General features: G+C 44.8%; 1 protein-coding gene across 3 annotated transcripts in view; it reads right to left on the reverse strand.

The window, feature by feature from the left end:
* The window catches only part of slc12a5a (solute carrier family 12 member 5a), a 107,319-nt gene that overhangs the window by 20,222 nt on the left and 65,837 nt on the right, over window positions 1-21,260 (reverse strand). For all 3 annotated transcript variants that reach the window (XM_040204757.2, XM_040204756.2, XM_040204759.2), the window contains exons 2-4: window positions 13,069-13,169; window positions 12,461-12,598; window positions 1,375-1,521 (exon numbers count right to left, since the gene is read on the reverse strand). In XM_040204757.2, coding sequence (XP_040060691.2) covers window positions 1,375-1,521; window positions 12,461-12,598; window positions 13,069-13,169 — 386 coding nt within the window. The remainder of the gene's footprint in view (window positions 1-1,374; window positions 1,522-12,460; window positions 12,599-13,068; window positions 13,170-21,260) is intronic.

A 21,260-nucleotide genomic window follows, 5' to 3' on the forward strand; every position in this document is an offset into this window, starting at 1 on the left:
ATACACTCTCTGCTAGAGGAGAATCTAGGCTGCACAGACATGCCAACATACAGCCACAACGACACACAGCACACTTTGATTAACCCGCCCGGCACGAGAGCAGAAGAAAGGTCCTGTTGCAGCATATGGTCGTAATGGTGGTCGTAAAATGCATGTAACTGCGTTCTCCAGAGTACATAAGAGGTTGGGAATTCAGCGGAGAGGCACATTGTACGTTCCCTGACAATCAAAAGTCAAACACAATCAGAGTGTAACGGCCACTCAGATCGGTGACAGCAGCGCCGTCCATCCTGTGGGACAGCGGCTTTTACGGGGAGTCTCGTGTCCACGGCACGTGACGGCGCCTGACGTTAACGGGAACACCACCCATCATCCATTTTGTTCTTTTTATGGCTCGAGTGTGCAGCGTCTTTAACAACCCGACGCTTCCTTACATCAGAGATTCTGTCATGTGACTGCAGTTACAGCAGCATTAAACTCCCCCAATGGGCCGTATGATTAAACTGCCTGCAATAAAATGCTGTCTTAATAAGGATTTGTTGAGTTTGAAGCAGGGTCAATATTTCCTCTTTAGCGAGCATTTTTTTTCTCTCAAAGGCAATATGAAATTAAACTCTGAACAGGTAGCACATTATTATGTGTGTCCGTGCATTGCTGCACACAGGTTGGTGCATCTCTACATCTATGTGCACAGTTACAGGTAGAAAACAAGACGGCTAAAGTTCAAGCTGTGCTGCTGCATTTCACAGCGCGCTGACTCACTCAGCAAGGTGGTGATATGTACGTGTGACGCGTACAGAATGTGGAGTTTAACGCGAGGCGATCTCACACACACACACACACCATCCGGCTGCTGTGAATACTCACCAGCAGCTGGATGTTTGGTCTCACAAATGCACCACTTAGTCCTGTTGGGGAGCACTTAGTGAAGAAGGTGTGTGACTCACCTTCTTCTTAAAGAAGAAGTTAAATCTCACCTTCAGACAGGAAGATGCTGGACAAACTGATTAGTGCTGCAAACTTTGTGGAGACGGGAGGAGAAAAGAACAGCATGTTTTCTAATCCAGTGAGTACCTGACAAATCCGGCTACTTAATCTTATTCGTGCAAAAGCCATATAAAAGGCTGCATTGGCCTCAACCAGCCGCAGATACAGTATTAAAGTTTCCCATGGGGGACTACTTGACATCTCATGATGGTACAATAACGAACATCTGGTATCTTTTAGTACCACACAGCTCATTAGATACCCGCACGCGATCTGCTGCCACAGTTGCGGTAACATGCTGCTCTTCGGTTTAAGGTCACGCGTTTAATGAGACTTTTACGTTCCGCAGCAGAAGGCTTAAATAAAAGAAGGGAAAAACACACTCACCGTGGTGCAGCACATGGTGACGATGACGAAGGTCCCGACGACACCTCCGATTCCCACCAACCAGGTCATCCTGAGGAACAGGATCACCCCGAAGATGTTCTGGATGCACGGCAGGTACACGCCCATCAGGGTGCCGAGCTGGGGAGCCTGGAGGAGAGTTTACACGCTTTGTTAGCAGCGCGATGGATCAGTGGTCATTTCTCGGACATTCTGCAGTGACGCAGTAGTTCTGATGAGTTCGATCAAGAAGTTGCGGAACCATTTGATTTGTAGAGTATGACATCACTTTGAATCTAAGGTGAACGTTTTAGCTTATTCGCTGCAAAGCCTGACACGGCAGATTTGCAGGACTCACCCGATTGACTCCCGCCTCACTTCGGTAATAATCAATGAAAGTCGACACACCGGCAGCGCATGCTGAGGATCACAGTGTGCACATCTCATCTATAGCTACCCATGTATTTCCTTTTTCTTTCTCCGAAGGTCGCATGCAAAGAAAACACACTACAGATGGTCCCACTGCCATCAAAGCAAACATTTACTTCCCCGTGTTGGACTTCACAGATTGCTTCAGGGATCCAATTTGTATTTGTTATAGACCCCTTTTCTGGGGTCATGGAGACATACGTTTGCGAGCACCGGCAAATAATTATGTGTATTTTGTTGGTTTTAAGGTGATTCGTGTCTTTTTTTTCTTTCGCCATCAGCTAACACACTGTAGAACCATGAGGTCATATATAATGTCCATGACTCATTAGTTCATTTGGATTTATTGCACAAAAAATGTAAAAATATGTTCTTTTTCCCCTGTTTTTTTCAACATCAGGGTCGTCCCCATTGCCTTTCTCTGTTTGACTTCCGGGACAATAATTACTTTTGACATCAGGATCAGTTTGAATGGACGGACGGCTCTTTTACTGCAGAGGATGTGTTCTGGTGGGTTTTGCTGCAGTGGGCTGCCTGCTGTGGATCGGTGGACCAACGGGAAGCTGCCGTGTACAGTTTGTCCTTTCACAGCACACACATCACTTTCAAGGCCGCTCCATTGAAAGCCATTGCGGACACGTGGAGAATGAGGAAGTATTTTGTTGTACTTCGGATTGATTAATACGAGGTTTCTTTTCCTGAAGGCGTGTTCCTAACGTGTGTTTGTGCAAAGCCATTTGTTGGCGGATAAATGTGTCCCGTGCGTGCGTGCGTGCGCGTGCTAACATAATGGCATGTATTAAATCTGAAGGACACATCACCTGACCCTGTACAAACAAGACAAATATTCATTTCCTGCTCAAGGACAGCCAGGCCAATGAAGGGTAATTATAGCGATATCCAGGCATGACCCATTTTACCACATCACGACATGGCGCACAACACACGCACAAACCGTTTCTGCTGCATCTCTAAGCTCAAATACGGACAAACAGGAGGATCCATTAGCTGTTGTTTACGGCAGTAAAGATGTTTTTAGTACAGAAGAATCTGTCACAGAGTATGTGGATATTGCTCAATTTAGAAGCTAAATTAAGAGGAGTGATAATAATTTGTCTCACATCGGCAGTATCAGCAAATTAGGGATTACAAGCTCTATTAGACCACAAAGCTTACGGAAACTGTGCTATTTACTGGAGTTGCTCGTTAGATGTTTTTTTATTCTGTTGAATACATTAGATCATAATTAACTAAATGATATATGTTATGATAGTTTGCTTTTGGTATACATATCACATGATTTGAGTCTCAAAAGGACATGGAAACTATTCCTTGATGACATTTTTGTTTCACGAGGTTGATGACGTTTTGCATATTTTATTTTATTAGTTAAAACAGAGTTGGCAGAACATGTTTGAGGTGAGTTGTGTTTTTTTGTCCTGCTCAATGTCGTCATTCTTTAACCAAATTCATGGTTAGTTTTTTTTTCTTACCAGGTTTATGTAAAACGAAAAAAGACCCCAATACTTCATTGTGATGTTTTTTTAATGATATCCTTTGGAAGGTGCATTGAATACTAATTGGTCGTCAGTGCTGCTAACCTATTCCTTTAAAAGCTGTTATTTTCATTTGTTATAATAGCACGGACATTATACAAGATGGAGGATTTAAAACCCTGCAGTGGGAAGAAACAGCAGATGCAAATTCATATTCCAGACTTTTAATCAAATCATCCTGAGAAGTGGCTGGCGTCAGATGCTTAATCTTGTGTCTGTTGCTACGCAGTGGGTGATTTGTTTGGAGAGGCTCGCTCCCGAGCACTAATAATACGCGGTTTGCAGAGAGGACGAGGGAGAGAGCACAAGCGGGAGGGAGAAGCGAGGAGAGCTCAAGTCCAAGCAGGTCTTGCAAATGTGATTAACTTTTAATTTCCTAAAGACAAACAACGGAGGCAGAACTCACACTGGGAAGCGTAATTAGCTGCCTTATCGCGCTGGAGACCCTCGATGTGGATGTGAAGAGACGCAAACGGCTTATAAACGTGTTGAATCCTATCCTGTCACATCACATCACGTGTCAGATCAGATCATAATATGTTCTCTCGCACGTATCCTTCATCCCAAAGTTGTGTCACCTCATTGGGGACATTATATATGTGGTCAGTGGTGCAAGAAGTACTTTGATCATTTGGTTGGTAGCAATACCACAATGGAAAAACCATTGATTCAATATTTTACTTAAAAGTAAAAGTACAAATGTATTAACATAAATATATAAATGTAAAATGTTCTCATTACCCTATTTATCACTGATTAATTCATGTGGTGGTAAATGTTGGGCCATTTGTAATGACTGTATATTTGTGTAGCTTAATCTATAAGGATATATCTAATTTGATAGTAATGATACTTTATAAATTTGGATTATTAGTAACAAGTTACTAAATGCACATGAAATTCAGTCAGAATGTCTCTCAGAAATAGAGTGCAGGATGTATAAAGCAGCATAAAAGTGAAATACTGAACCTCAAAGGTCTACTCAAGATACAGTGTATGGCCTTTAATGTATTCTTTCCACCCTTTGACATACAAGTAATTTCACTACCTTAGTTAATATAATCGTTTTAAACAAACAGCTAAATATTCTGTATAAATGTAATTCTCATAATATCTGCAGTTGCACCTCAATCTTCTTATATGGCACCGTTTCATGACTCCAAATGTTTTGTTTTTCAGTTTTGTATAATGCTTAATTGCAAAAAAAAACACCATAAAGACACAAACTGTCCTGTGTTGATATCATGTTCCAATCGCCGCCATATTTCCTCCATTTGTCTCGTGCGAATCGTTCCTGCAGCGTCGAGCTCTGATCAAAGATCCACACCGAGGCCTCCGCAGGTGCTGCAGGGAGCGGCGCTCGTCTCCGTCACCTCCCCCACTACTCGATAATGACTCGCACAGCTTGACTCCGCCGATGCGAATCAGGTGCCTCGCTCGCTGTGGCTGTGCACTCCAGTGTCAATCTGCTCATCCAGCGTCTTAAGTTTTTCTTTTTGAATGCAAAAACCTCAGCTGGATTCTATCATGACAACATACGTACTGTGTCAGAAAAGGACATGAAGCAGAATCATTTTGCCTAATTTACCATCTGAAGAGGCCATTCAGGCAACTGGTGAGATGAAAGGATCCGGGGCCGATCCTGTGTTTCTTGATGAATGAACCCAACATCAAGTTGTTTTAATTCATTTACTAAAACAAAACCATTGAGAGCGGCTGTGTTTTAATCTTTTCACCACTGAGTTGTTTTCTTTTCGGTGCTTCCTGCAGCACAGCCGTAATTAAAAGGCCTGGGTTTCCATCGACAGGTTCTTCTGGGACCTGGGTGTGTGTAATGTACATTAGCGGCCAGGTGTTGAACGCAGAAAAGGTAAACCTGCCATCAGCACTCTGTTGGCGAGACCCAAAACTGCTGCTGCTGCAGAACGAGCCGTGAGGTCCGTTTGTAATAACAGGTTATTAGAGGAAAACCTTTGCGCTTTTACAGCAGCAGACACAACACCCTGAAGAGGACGACGGTCCGCAGACCTTTCAAGGTGTGTGATTCTAATTTAAGAGGACCTCTAAAACCACATTGACAGTCTAAGAATGTTGATGTCATCAGAAATAGATAAATCAAATAAATAAACTCTTAGTCCGAGGAGATAACATTGGCAGGATCGTTTGTCAGAAAAGCTGCAGTGAAAAACCAAGGGAGATGTTTTTGATATGTATCTGCAAAATACATCATGAAATCGGCCCTAAAAGGGCGTGTGCAACTATTGTGCATGAGAACACAAAGCGTGACGTCCCACAACACTCCACCGGAGAGTAACCTCGGCAAAAGCAGGCAACAACCCTCTCCAGACTGCTAAATGTCATTTTCCCTGCCCGCTCTCCCACACAATGGAGAACCGTAATCAGACCTCGCACGTTGGCCCGCTGCATGAGAGTCTGCGGCAGCTGAGTGATAAATTATAATCCTCATTCAACAAAAGGCGGGCTTGGGAAAAAAAACAGTGTGTGTCTGCTAGAAATCCGCGGCGTTACATAAGATGTACAGACGCAGATAATAGAGAGCGAGCGGGCTTACACGCAGTCTGAGAAACCTGAACACGATAGAACTCCTCTGTGGGTTTGGTAAACAGCCACCCTAGACAAAACCGCACCTGGTGAACTAATAGACGCTTCTAATGACTTTGTGTTGAGAAATTGCCTGAAACAGATGAGACGCTTTTGCCTGCATTGAATCAATGACACTGCCGAGAGAGAAGGAGGCCGGACGTTTATTGAACGGGCCGATTCTTCCATTTTCATTCAATTGGTGTTTCATTTGTCGACGGGGATTGTGGTCCCGACCAGCGTCGGCTGGCAGATAGACGACACACACATACACACACACACACACACAGACACACACACACACACACACACACACAGAGTGTCTGTTTAATGGGCTGCGAGCCAGCAGAGTGATGATTTCCCCAGAGATGGAGCCACCGTGAGCAAAGGCACACGGACTGCTGCAGAGCCACAGGTACGCCAGCGTGGCACCACTGAACTAGGAATAAACAGCTGCCCCCCGCACTCCCTCCCCCCCCTCAGGGAAGCGCAGCGGTCCCACGGACCGGAGGGCTCAGGTGTGTTCGACGCACAACGGGGCCTTTCAATAGATTCGGATTCAAGCGGCTCCTGCTGCCCCACCGCTGACAACTGCCTCTCAGCCGGCTGGACCGTCTGAGCTCTGAAGCTCACTGACGCAAAAGAGTTATGGCTTTAGAATTTAAAATGCTGTATTGAGGTATAATGGTAAGATCCAAAAGTATTGCTTTATTCAATATATGTGCATAAAAAACACAGTAGTTCATTGCTGGTCAGTGACGGAATGCAAACTCCAGTCTGCTGATGGACCACGCACATATCTACCACTTCACCACTACAAGAGTGGATTAGAATATTAGGTTGAAAAAGTCCAAATATATTTGGTTGGAAAATGTCATGGAAAAAAATATTTAGCTAAAAAATACTACGGCGAAAAATGCCAATCAAAAACAATCAATAATATTCAAGTTATTCGATCATTAATATAATATATATATATATATATATATATATATATATATATATATATATATAACAACACAAGCCGCCTATTTTTGTTTCAAATGGTTTGAGGATTTGTTTATTACAAAAGTCTGTGTAAATCTATGCTGTATTATTTTGCACATACGGAATTAAGATAATACTTCTTTCCTACTCTTCTATACATCTTGTTTGTAGCCCTGTAGCCCTGCTTCAACCCTCATATGGAGTTTTGTCGTCACTTTGTCGTCACTCGTCACCTTGTCACTTGTTCGATAGTGCACTTTATTTTTAATATCTTTTAACTTAAATTTTTAACTTTAACTTTACTCTCTTTTTTATACTAACCCATAGCCTTATTCTACTAACCCATTGCATTAGCATTGTATTTTATTACTTGTGCACTGCTGTCTTGTTGTCTATTTTCTGTTTTATGTCTACTGTCATGCACCAACCGCCAAGACAAATTCCTTGTATGTTTGACATATTTTGGTAATAAATGTTTCCTGATTCCTGAAATCTCCTGAATTGCTGAGGCTAGCAAAGGTAGCCCTTCTCTCTGGACGTCTGTAGTTTGATGAAGACAAGAGTTGAAAAGGGAAAGTGGAAGCAGCTTCACATCCTTGGCAAGCTGCGGGGAAAGAAAAAGAGGAAGAGGAGCAGGAGAGAGAGACTACCTTCATTTGACAAGAGCTGCAGGAGAGAGGAAAGGAGAAGTCCAGGCCCTGGAGCTCCGGGACGCCCCGCCCACCTGCTTCGGCTGCAAAACCAGCTTCATAATGAAAATCACTTCTTACAGGATTTCTTTAGGTTCAACAGCAGGACCAAACTCTGCTGCACGTTGAGTCGTATTAGTCAGTGGTCAAATCTTCATTAATTCCTTATTGGAGCTGCATATTTCTAATCCAACGTATACTGTCTATACTGTCAGCTGGTACCGAGTACTGATTCAGTATTAAGAAGCTTTATAGGCTCAAATTCACTGCCAGGAATTACTTGTCTTATTTTCTACACTAGATCAAACTAGTTTCACCAATATGTTATCCATGCAAATGTTATTTGGTTGAATTGTCTCTGGCGAAGTTCGACGTTATGAGAGAGTGAAAGGATGTAGGACTCAACAGGAAAAGAAGGCAGCGAGTAGGTGGGCCGAGTTGAGGAGAGAGGACACAAGGAAACAGGAGAGCAGGTGTGGAAGAAGTGCAATAAAGGAGAGCACGCATAAAGCGAGGCGGCGGAGGGAGAGGGGGGAGGCTAATGACGGCGAGGGAGGCTTGTAACGCCATCTCCGCGCTCTGCTGCCCAAACCGGAGCTGATAGGGCAAATGTGTTTCTGCTCAGGTGTGCTGAATAATTAAATAGACAGCGAGGGGAGAGGCCAGCGGAACGTCGCCCCCCCCCCTGGTCGCTCGGCGGTCCTCCCTCTGTGTGGAAGCATCGCCCGTCCAACAACAGCGACCGCCGCGGCCAAACGTGCTCTGTGGCGCTGAAAGCTCGCCGCCACGAAATGGTGTTTACATGTGTTACTAGAATATTCTAGGTTAAAAGACCCCACAAAGCCTTGTGTGTTCCCCACTAGTGGTGAAGCCTCTATTAAGCCGCGCCGTCATATTCTAGCCTGAAAGTCTTCCTCACTAATAATGCACGCGTGCTTGTGAACAATAGGTTCACACTGAAAATCAGGTCAGCAGCAACCTGGCTCGGCTGTGGAAAAAACAGTAAAACACTGTAAAATGGTAATAATGTAAAATGCGAGATGAAAAAATAATAAGATAAGAGAAAAAAAAAAGTTAAATCTAGGAGGTATTTGAAAGTATCGAACGAGAAACGAGAAAGTTCCTGAACCTCCATTTATTGATTTAGGTCTTTAGCGTTACAAGCTGCAAAAGTGACATAAACTGTCACCGACATATTGTTTCCTTGTAAAGCTGATATAATGCGTTTACTTATTGCTCATCAGCATTTATTTGGAGTCTTTGGCCATTTGCTGATCATATGCCCACAGTTGTGTCTTTGGGTCTCCATTTTCTACTGAGGGAATGATCTGGTTCTTTAGCTGCTGAATGTTCCAATATGTTCACTAGCTAGTTGCTAGTTTTGTCCGTTTGCTCTTTGCTCTCTTGATGACAGCGGTCACAGTGACCCCTAAACAGTGACGTTTCCGACCTAAAACCAAAACAACGCGTAGTGTTAAACGTTCTAAATGCTCCAAAAGCCTGCACTGCTAATATAACACTTGAATTACCGCTGTGTCTCACGGATGCAAATCTAAAAAAAAAAATGTCAATGAGGGGAAAAAAGAGAAAAGCATATTAGCTGTGACTGGTTTCCATTTTAACACGAGCGATTTCCCGACTGCCCCCTCGCGTCGCACCCGAACCAAATCTCCTCTCTTGGCTTTCACACTGCGACAAAGAAAGGCCGCCGCCTCGGTCTGCCTCCCTCACGACTCACTCGCTAACTCGAGGGGCCGGCGATGAAGGAGATGGAGAGCGGGGACGAGGGAGACGGAGTGGAGTGAGAAATGGAGAAGGAAGGCGAGAGAGAGAGAGAGAGAGAGAGACAAAGAGAGAGAAAGAGGGGCCGCTGTGTGAGCAATAAAACACCACAGGCTGCCTTAATGAAAAGCCTCTCGTGGCGATGGAGAGATTTCCTGCGGAAAAGGCTGCTGATTGGAGAAGCAGCGGCTTGGTGTAGCATGCAGACTAATTAAAGTATCAAAGGGGGCGACAGGGGGAAGATTAGGCCTGCTCCCAGTGTTAGTGGAACCAGACAAATGCACCTTACATACAGTATGGGACCACTGGGATAATGGGGGAATATACCAATGAGGAACAGACACAACTCCCATGTGGACGCTGATGTTCTCTAAAGCTGCTACCTGCTATATTTGTACAATTTGGATGGATGGTTTTCATGACGACTATTTCTTCTCTGGAAAGTAGTTCCGGTAGACACTGTGTGTGCACGTCTGGAACGCTCACCGTGGACCGATTTCGTAGACGCACCAGTGTCACACCCCCGAAAAAATGCAGTCATGAAACTTTACAGGTGTGTTGTTAACATCAACATAAGGACGCGAATGGTTTGACCAAAGGAACCAGTTGGGCTAAGTGATGAAGGGTCTCACGTGCCAACAACAGGGTCACACTCTGTAAAATACACTCCACACTACATGTGTCTCCCTGTTGGTGGCGCTACACGAAAGGTTTGAGGATTCCCAAAGCAAAGGGGTTTTATCTTCTGGAGACCAGGACTAAACCATGACGCAGAAAAGGTGGAAATGAATCAATGAAATAGCTGATGAGATCTTTTAGACTGGGCCGACCTCTGAAGACATATAGAGGAAAACTGTGGGAAAATGAAGCAATCAAACCATGGGATGAAAATCTATCCTCCATCTTGATGCACTTTACTAGTGTATATCCTCATCTGGATTCATGGTGAGGGAATATATCAGATATGTACACTGGGATGCAAGACCGTCATCAGTTTCTTACCTTAAAGTAAGAAAAATACAGAAAACCTCAGTCACAAGGAAAAGGGTGGAAACTGACTGACACACGGCGCAGACAACACCAAATATTAGAGAGGGAGAAAACAATCAGGCTGATTGGCCACCTAAAATGACAGGCTGGGTCAAAGGTCACAGAAAAGCTGTCAACGTGTCACTGCTGTTGCCACTCAATGTCTAAACTTCATATGTTTTACCTCACATGCGGTTACAGTTTCACTTTCATGAGAAATATGTCTTGATGTTGAATCAGCCAATTTTTCCCCGGTCTGCCTCCTCTGGGAGCGATTCTTTCATTTATTTGCATTGGCGTCATCATTGTCAGCATCTCTTCTCATCGCCGCGTTGCAATGTCACGTCCCGCCTCGCTTTTAAAACCACCATTTCCCACAGGATTAATAATGTAGCTGGCTGTCTGTCGATCAAGTGGACTCCTTCCTGCCGTCAATCTCAACACCCAACAGCTGAAAATACCAGGGGATGATGTGGAGGGGACGCACTAATGAGTGGCATTTAAGATGCAATCCAGTAACACGAACATGGGATTTATAAAATCAACAGAGAATGAGTGACAGCTTCTAAACCGGTTGGAGTTTTTCTTTCTCTCCAGTTAGTGTGTTACCCAAACATCCAGAAACTCAACCATTAGGGTTTAATGATGTAACAGAAATGACAAATCTATATTTGGTTACATTTAATGGCCATCGCCTGGCAACAGGCACAACGGCCCCTCGGGCGAACAAGTGCAAAAGACAATGCAACAAATGTACATCCACAGCGAAGAGATGTACATTGCAAAAGTATTCACACGCTGAATTTCGCCTGAATGTCTTCCTTATTTGTTGCAATACAAATTAAAATGCGATGGACCTGCATAAGATGGTAACAATTGGTGGAGTAAAATAAAAAAACGTTTTCAGGAAAGACCCTCAATATGGTCTGCTGTCAACATTCATTTAAAAAAAGTCGTCCAGTGCGCAATCTGAGTTTCACATAATCTAATGGACAACTGTTAAATCCATTGTTACGTGAGTGCACCAGGCAAGGAGCGCATTAATGAGGAACCAAAGAGAACAGGATCGGTCTGCAGGATCACATCAAACCGTCGGCTTTGCGGAGGAATGGCCAGAAAAAAAGACATTACTTAAAGAAAAAAGTAAGGAAACTTGTCAGAGTCTGCATGCGTTACGATACACTTAACCTGATTAAACTTATTGACCTCAGAAAACACATTCAGGTTTTTCGTTTTGCTGCGGCACGCTTCAAGATAATCTCTGCAGTTCTTATTGATTTTCAGGAGGAATATAAGGATTTATCAAAATGACTTTATCCGGTGTGGACATCCTCATGCATCAGGAATTTGTAGTCTTTGCTGCTATAGAGGAAAAAGATCAGAAAAGTTTACAGTAAATTTGATCCTCTTCTGTTCAGCACAGCCCAGAATATGATGGAGAGAGAAGATATAAAATGAACAAATATGCTGATGATGATATATATTGCTGAAAAAAATTGGTGGTTCTCCCATAGTTTCGTATTTGTTAAAACAAACCTCAACTAACCTTTTTTTCTAAATGAAACAAAGAAAAAATATAAATTTTGTAATCATCCAATCATTATTCCTCCGAATTTCTGATTTTGGGAATGAAATTAGAATGAATGAATTCAATTTAATCTATTCGTCGCACGTTTTTGTTTTCTTTAAAATGTGTTTTATGTCTTGCTACTGTACATGCGTCCATAAACCTGCGAAGACGTCCGTCTGCTGCCTTAGACGCTGAATGTGTGATTAAAGGGAAGCATGTCCTCGTCCATGCTGCAGCACACATTGATCCACCGCGTTCAGCCGCTCAGAACACACATCATTCGATCGACTGGCTGGGCTTAACACAGACCTGCGACAGGATCCTTTCGCTTTCTTTTTTTCTGTCAGAGCATTTGATTGATTGCTGCAAGAATGTAACACATCTGCGTACATGTGTGTACTGTCGCGTGCACTCTATCACGTCTATACATGGACGTTGACAAATACCTTGACGGGTTTCTTGCGCGATGACTCGGCCTCGTTGTTCTCGGCCTCCTCGTGCTCCTTGCTTCCTTGGGGCAGGTTGGAGTAGTTGGCCAGGCTGCTGAGAAGAGACGACACCATGGGGCTGGTATCCATCTCCTCCTGCACAGAGGAACGCACACAAGCCAGAGGGCTGGAGTTACTGTTTTCATCAGGCTTTTGAAGGAAATGCAAAGCATTTTAATCCTGTAGGACTGTGACCTTTATTTATTCTTACTTGTAGTAGTACTACGTTTTCATAACGGTTACTATTTCAGGTATTCTTGCAAATTCAAACCCATCTGCAAAAAAGGGCTAACACAACATATTGTTTACCTTCTGATTACCTTCCATCTAAAAATCCCACTGGGGGCAGAATGTAAATACAATTGTGCAGAGCTCTGGCGAATGGTCTTCTTTACAGCGTGGTGCTCGCCTGCATTAACCTGAGATTGCAACATGTCCTTCGCTCAGTAATTACTCTCATTAATAGATGTCGGAGCGACTACTCAGTCCCTGAAGCACGAGGCCGAGGGTGTAGCCTGCTGATTGTGATCATGCCGGATCGCGTGTGCAGAAGAGCGGCGCCGTACCTCAAACAGGGCCATGTTCTTGCCGTCATACTGCTGGCTCTTCTCTGCTGCCGCATCGCTGCTGTTGATGAAGGGGCTGCTCTCCTTGGGAATACTGTCCCCTGCAAGCAGAACGACACAAGCGCCACTTTTAGACGGGACGCGCCAAATGCACAAACCTTGAAATCAGCTTCTTTGCGTCAAAATAACACTTTTTAACACTTATTGTCGGGGAAAAGCAATACGCGCGGACAGAGTCTGACTTTTGGGAGCGATCTTTGAAAAGCGCATTGATTTCCAATTGACTCCGAGTGTCTCTCATTGTGACTGGACCACTACAGCTTTTACTAACAGGCGCCCTTCAGGGGATAAATGTGCTCATTGTGAAGTAGCCGCAGGAAGTCAAAAGTGTTTCTGGCTTTATTAGTTTGTAAATAGGTAGTTAATAGATGGGACTTCTGGACAGGTATTGGTTAAGCTCGAAGCTGGTTAATGAGCTCAGACTCCAGGTGTTGAACACACCTCACACCTTCATTTAAGCACAAATCGTCTGTTCTCATAATTCATTGTGAAATGGGATGCGATGCCTCGTGCACCGTCGGAGACGGAGAACAACGGTTAAACGTCGACAGTCATTGGTGTGGATCCCGAGAGCCTTGTTATCCTACACCTCGCTGTTCTGTGCATTACGCTTGAATGGGGATTAGTACTTGAACCGCTTCCCGACCAGACGTTCGCCCGGGCTCGTCTGGGGGAAAAAAAAAAAACGATTAAATTCAGAAGCACTTTGTTCACCGAGCACAATGAAGGTCTCGGCGGCGAAAGGCCGCGCGGCGTAAGCCGTCTTTATTTGCGCTTTTCCCCTTGGAGCGTTTCTCTTGAGGGAGACAGCAGATTGCTCTCCCTCTGGCTCTCTCCGTCCCGGCCCCGGACCGAGCACCATGAGGCCGAGCTATTTATAGCCGCGATGCCGCAGCCATGTGCCGTGACGCCGGGGCACCGCTGACAGCCGGCGCGCTGTTCTACAGAGACAACGGCAAACGGGACGCGCGGAAAAGAGCACGAAGCCGGCAGAGGAGAGGATGATACGAGGAGATGGAGGGCGGGAGCATGATGGGTGCGGATGAGAAGATGGAAGTGGACACAGATAGATGGTGCGAGAGCGGATAGTGACAAGGAGAGAGAGAGAGATGTGGGCCCCCGACCGACGAAGACGAGGCGGCCAGACCTGAAGTGCAAATCCAAAGAGGGAGGGAGAGAGGGAGGGGGGGAGAGAGGGGGAAGAGAGAGACACACTCGCGTCTCCGGCTGTGAAATGTAAAAGCTCCTGCGGCACTCAAGGTTGAGCTCACTTTGACCTGCAGGTTAAAACGTACACAGGCAGTAAAAGGGAAGCTCCTGCAGAGGGTTTTTAGAACACATGTTTTATTTAGTTGGTTGTTTTAAAACTATTTTTACCTCTTCAGACCACGTGAGGGTCTCATGCATCTGCGATACAAGAGTGCTACACGGACCAGTGGGGATTTGCATCAGGCCTGTTCGGCGCGGCAGAGCGGATAAAGCAGAGATGTACAGTATGCGATAATGTACGCTTTTAAATACACACCGCACAGAAACAGCTCGCGAGATGCTGCTTTGCTGCTAAATATACATCCCTCGTCCTACTTCAAAGCAATCCGCCACATTTACATCGACGTAACGGAGCGCAGTGCGCCGATAACAGTAGATAAGGGATTTACATATACGGTACATCTGGCGCTTCCAGGGGGGAGATTGTCTGCTTTTCTCTTGTTAATCAACGAGCGATTTCAAGGTGAATTGTAGACATTTTGGATGCGCTTCGAAGGCTCCTCGTACCAAGTCTGACCGGTTTCTGTTAAATACACAAGTCTCTCTTTGGCTTTGATTGTTTCACCTGAAAAACAAAGAAGGTGTAAGTAGGACCGTTTGAACCAATACAGTTGAACTGGTTAAAATGGCCGCGCTGCACCGGTGCACGGATCTGATTGGACGAGAAACGGCTGAAGTGCTTTGCCTGCTGGTGTTCCAACCATCACACAGACTCAGAGACACTATTAATGCTAATGCCCGGAGACAACTTCTCCAGCCCATCACTTTCCTCTGCACGGCCCATTTCTCCTCCCCGTCTAATAATTAAAACCCCGCCGTCAGAGGAATGATAGATACCCCCATTTTGGAAAAAAATGACAGCGCCGGGAAAGAGCTTTGCTCGGGCCGCATCGCCCGAGCAGCTTATCCTCCTTCAATCTGATGGGATCCGTCCAACAGGGGCTCACGCTATCAGAGCCTCTCGCTCTCTACGGCCAAAAACCAGGAGCTTTGCTGCTCACTGAGCATGACGGCGCCTTGCAAATCCTCGGCAAAACAAAAAGGCAGAATCGCCACACTTCTCTCATCCTAGACGTTTTACAGTTTGTTGTGAGTATGCTGAAAGTCACGCTTGATGCACTTTATAGAGCTTGCTAATCAAATGAAAGGAGGTGCTTTCGACATGGCTTCCAATGCGCACTGGGTTTTATTGATTATTATTGGCAGAAGTGAGAGCAACAGTATTGACACGAATTCATTTAAAAGCTTTTGATAGTTTGCTTCCTTTTCTTGAAAAAGTACTTTGCATGTACAGATTTGACCCTGGGCTTGTGTAACTATCGATGTGCAATTGGGTAGCTTTCATTATTATGTAATAGTATTGGCTAGATGTTTAATTAATTATTCGCCAACAACAAACGACAACAGCCTCCGCGTCAGATCAATGATGAAGCTGCAACCATTTTTTATCTTGGATTAACGCCTTCAAATTCATCTCGATCAATCGATGTCTATAAAATGTCCACCGAATGACGCCGTCTTCAAATGACGTGTTTCATCCGGCCATCAGCCAATGTTTAATATCACATCGGACAAAGTGAGTGGTTGTAAAGGCACAAAAAAAGGCACCCACAAAAACTATTGATTACCAAAATATTTGCATAGGCGAATTTAATTGTTTCGGCTTGAATCAATACATTTATCAATACTAAAACAGAGATTGCGATGGGTCATTATTTAGTATAACCTTGAGTTATGTGACTTGAACGGGCAGATCGGAAAGCCAGATTTAGATTCATCTGTTGTAATCAATAGCCTCCCAGTCAGATGCACAGTATTTACAGTATTTAATGCTTTTTGTTACCATGCCCAATATGATATCTTTAATGTATCAATATATGGTGATATTTTGTTTCATAAATAGGTAAAATACTAAGTACTGATCTGTAATCCGCTTTAATGATCTGCGTATTATCTGTGAGCTTTTACTACAAATAAGTGGCGGCCTGGTTTGGCGGCAGTTTTCCTGCAGATCTTTAAAACAGAACCACAGAGGATCAGTTGAGGAGAACTGTGTGACCTGGTGGTAGCAGTCATCTCTCTCTCTCTCTCTCCACTCAGTGTGCCGGGCTCGGTGTCACGCGGCCCTGCCGCTCTTTCCCTCATTGAACCGACTTCAAGGGGAAAAGCCAAAGCGCTGGATGTTGATTCCTGAGGAGGCGACTCGACGGAAGCTCGGGGAGCACTTGTTGATTTGGCGCGTGTGTGTTTATACACGTGATGCTGCATATGTTTGGCCCAGACATTGATGACAGTGTTGTACAGCAGCATTAGTCTGGGCTGAGACGGCTGGATTACAGCCATTTCACGTAAAAATAGGGACACGTGAAGTATATAGCTGAGAAAAAAAAAATAGTTACACATCCAAAATGTATTCACAGCTACTTCATGTATGAAAGTAAATATAGATCGTGCTTTTGGCTGTTAGTCAGACGCACAGTGGAGTAAATAGTGGGTGCAGTAGTGTGGTGTCATTCCATTTGTATCCGGAGAGAAGAGTGAGGAATTTAAATGGAATTGGTGGGTTGGAAACAAACAATTAGGAAAAGACAGAGTTGGATTTTCTGGCGGCGTTCCTCGCCATTGTGCCAAATCCGAGCGGGCCTACGAGTTCACTCACTGATCCGCTCGTCTCCTCCGAACGTCACCACGGCAACGCAATAATTCATGTCTGGCAATCGATGGTTTCTCTCTCTCTGCTGACATGTTGGGTGGAGTCAGGTGATGGATTAAGGTCACTTTAATCTAAATTCCAGACAAATCAGGATTGCCGGTGGTTTAACATGTACCCGAACATATCCGTGTGCAGAAAAAAAAATGTTTGACTAAAATTGACCTACATGTAACAGCTTTCAGTTATAAGACTTAGTATGCTAAATATAAATGTGTGACGTAAAGATGAAGGTCAATATGCTTAAAATCTAATAAGAACATCTATCACATTAAAACTGATTCAACTTTCTGTATTCCTCATTTCAGATTATATTGTCCCACTATTATTTCATATTAATCCCGACATTCATTTGTGATCAGTTTATGTATTTACAGTTAGTACGCTAACTGTTGTTGTTGTTGCCGCTGTTCGATTCATCTTATCTCATGTTAAACAGTATTCAATTATTGTTCAGAACATTTTCACAAAATTGCTTAAACATGCTCATCAAATATTCCAAAAGCCTAAAATGACGACTTTAATCTAGTTTTGTTTTCCCCAAGAGTCAGATCTTAAACAGTATTATATTTACAATGAACTAAACAAACAAAGAAAGATTTTTGTACTTAAGGGGCTGAAAATAATAATTGATAGTATTTTTTTTCCTTTATGGAGTACAACATTGTTTTAAATGAAGACAAGATGTGATAAATGATAATAAAAAATAATGAAATTTCAGACCAGCCCATGAGCTATAAATGATAGAAAACAAATATACTGCTTGCATCATCAAAGCTGCACATTGTTTTAAAGACATGACAAACCAGTATTTGCAAATACCACTTTTGCCAGGTTGATGATGTCACACTGATGATGTCCTCTATCAGCTGGACCTCTACTCATCAGAAGGAGGTGTGGAGGCTTAAAGAAGTGAGAAAGCACCTGCTATAAAAATACTGCGTGATTTACACGCTTTGTAAAGCACACACATAATGTGGAGAGGAGAATATAGCAGCAGCGTATGCTTACATGCCCACATCTGCTCCCACACGCTGTCATAAATAGATATTCTCTCACTCTCTTCCTTCCCATCATGGCTCCACCACATCAGAGACACAACAGCCTTGTATAACGGGATCTCATGCTCAGAGTTTTCTCTCCCGTTCTCCCACTCTACCCAATCTGACTCTCTTTATTCTTACCCTCTGCCTCTGCAGCTCTGATACGATGGGTTTTTATGGTTATATTTATGTGGGGCACGCGCGAGCGTAAAGCCACACTTGAAAAAATAAAAAAGGCCCCTTTTTACTTCTTTTCTTTTTCTGCTGCAGGACAGAACCGGGGCCGTGATCAGTATTCAGGCTGGTGCTTCGGGCCCGATATGAATTTCAATGCAGAGTTCACAGTGTACGATTTTGACAGCGTTCCTTCTCCTGCGGAGATCCTGATGCCAGATTGGCTCCTGAGCCGTCGGGCCGCTGATTGGTTGGCCGAGAGCGGCGGGAGGCGGGAGGGCGCCCGCGAAGGCACGTGAGCGCGCGTTTGCCGCTCTTAGCATGGGCACCGGGCCTCCGCGCGTTGTCACGGTCTGATGATGCATGTGTAGGTCAGGACCGATATTCCCTCACCGCCGCCGCCGCCTCGCCTCTAGCCGTGCACGTCAGGATTCATTTTTGTTGCCGGTGACCACTGCCTGACTACGAAAAGATGCGAGGGAAAAGGCCGATTGGCAATTCTCTTCGCTTTATAACCTAGGGGCCCTTTCGTTTCATCACATCTTGTCGCTCTGTGAAACAATTCTATTTTTTCCTCCGCTTCTGGTTTCAGATTATCGCAGAAAACGCAAATATTTGAGAGATAAGATTCTCCTTCCATTTGACACGAAAACACAGATATAGACATATAAGTGGCCTTGTTAAGGCGTCTTGATTTTCTTTTCTTTCTTTTCATTATCAGATAAGGAGGGAAGAGAGCTGGCAGGCATATAGACAGTCAGACTATAAGGAATCATTTGAGATAATAGAACTCCCTTAAAGATAAAATGTTATCTGTTACAGAGAGGGCGCAATCTCCACCTTTCAGAATCATACATTGGTTTGTTTCCTTCTCTAAATTATTTCCAAACATCTTTTGATGTCTACTGGCCAAAAACTAGGCGAAGGACCCTCTAAATGTTAACATGCTCATCTGTGAGGCCTTTCTTATGGAATTAAATACAACTTGTTAAACATTTAACATTGTCGCTAAAAGGTTCAATATTTTCTTGAATACAGAATTAATCAAAGAAGTTATAGATGCTTAAAGGGTCTTTTAATAGCCATTAATCATCCTGCCAATTACACCACGGATACAAATAACAGTTATTTTCATTTCCAATCAATCTGCCAATTACTTCCCGAATTAGTCTTCAAATATCTTGTTTTACCTGAAGAAAAATAATTTAGCTCACAAGGATATAAAACACAGAAAAGCCTGTTGGAAAAACACAATGTGCATTTCTGGCTTTTAAAATGATGAATCGATTCAGCTCTACTTTACAGGGCTCCTGAAGCCAAAGCGAAGCTCTGGAGCTGCGTTCAGGGGAAAACAACTGAAGAACACACATAAGGACTCTCCTCTCGGACACCGTCAACGCTTAGAATCAAGTCCCCGCGGACACAACTTGGCACGTCCGCCCGTCCACCACCGGCCCTTTGGAGCGAGTCGGGCAGGCGGGAGGCCTGCCGGGTACGAGCCGCGGCGAACGGCCGGCCACGTGAAGCCGGGCGGAGGCCGCCGCTATGGGAGCGGGTGCGGCTCGCTGCCTGCCGCCTGCCGCTGTGATGGTTGAGCCGTGGAGCCGAACGGAGCTGGAGGGATGCAGGGAGGTGAGATGAAATATATGAAAATAAAATAAATAACAAAATGGAGAATCGCGTGGGTGGATGGCGAGGGAGCGAGCAGCGGCGCGGAGGGAAAATGGATTGAGTGGGAGGGAGAGGTGAGGCGGGGGTTGGATTATACACTGGTGCGGTAATTGGTTGAGGAGCAAAGGTGTCCCGCACCTGCTATCTTTTACCTTTTTTTTTTTTTTTTTTTAAAACAACTTCGCAGCCAGAGGAAAAGACACCGGGGCAAGAAGCAGGTGGGAAACAGGGCGAGGGAGCGAGGTGACGGGTACGTGAGAAACGATAGCAGCTGGGGGGGGGATTGACATATTTTCATGGGGTCAGGGATTAAAAATTCAACCCGACTTATCAGGTGCCAGGAAACCAATTTAACTCAAAAACACAATTTCCCTCTCGAGGATCCGGTGCCAGGTCCGGACGAGAAGCCAAGCGCTATCACACTTTTATTACATTTGGCACACTTTTCTGGACAAGGGGCTCCTGTAAGATGGATCAGCAGGTCTGTGACCGGGCGACGGGAGAGGGATCTTGGCTGGGCCAGAACTTGAGAGGGAGAGTGGGACGGGAGAGAGGGAGAGGACGGGGGGTGGGGGGGGGGGGGGGGGGGCAGCAACGTCTCATAGATGGCAGGGACGGTGCACCACGCGATGGCCATCGTCTCCCCAGGTTTGCACCTCTCTGGCTGTGATGTGATGCTGGAGGTGTGAATCCAGAGGTAAATTACCACTTGAGCGTCCTCTCTGCTGACCGCCCCGCCCCCCTCCATCCTCCTCCACCTTTCCCCCGAGTCAGAGAGAAAGCAATATAGGAGAAGCCCGGGAAGGGGGGGGGGGGGGGGGGGGGGGGGCAACAGTGGTGCTCCTCTCCACTCTCCTCATTTTGTCCATTCTCCTCCTCTGAGGTGCGATTCCACATCCTTGCGGTTTCTCCCACACGCTCCTCTCCTCTTTCTCCCTCCCACTCTCCTTTCCTTCCTGCCTTCATCCTCACCCCCTTGAGTCCTCCTCTCCTCCGGAAAAAAATAACAGAGCCAGGCAGTCTGGCGAGCAGTCAGGCAGGGCCGAGGACACGGAAAACCAATTTGCCGAGTGGGTAATAAGAGATGCAATGAAATGGATGTCTTGTATGATGACAATTAAAACAACATCAAATTAGAAGTAACTGACAAATAAATAAAAAGAACCATCACTGCCACCATTCCATCAGCCTTCTCACGTTGTTTTAACCCATGAAATGATTCAGAATCATTTCGGTAACTCTGGGCATTGAAGGAACTCCATTTT

Source organism: Gasterosteus aculeatus, chromosome 17 (assembly GCF_964276395.1).
Source record: "Gasterosteus aculeatus chromosome 17, fGasAcu3.hap1.1, whole genome shotgun sequence".
Lineage (NCBI taxonomy): Eukaryota > Metazoa > Chordata > Actinopteri > Perciformes > Gasterosteidae > Gasterosteus > Gasterosteus aculeatus.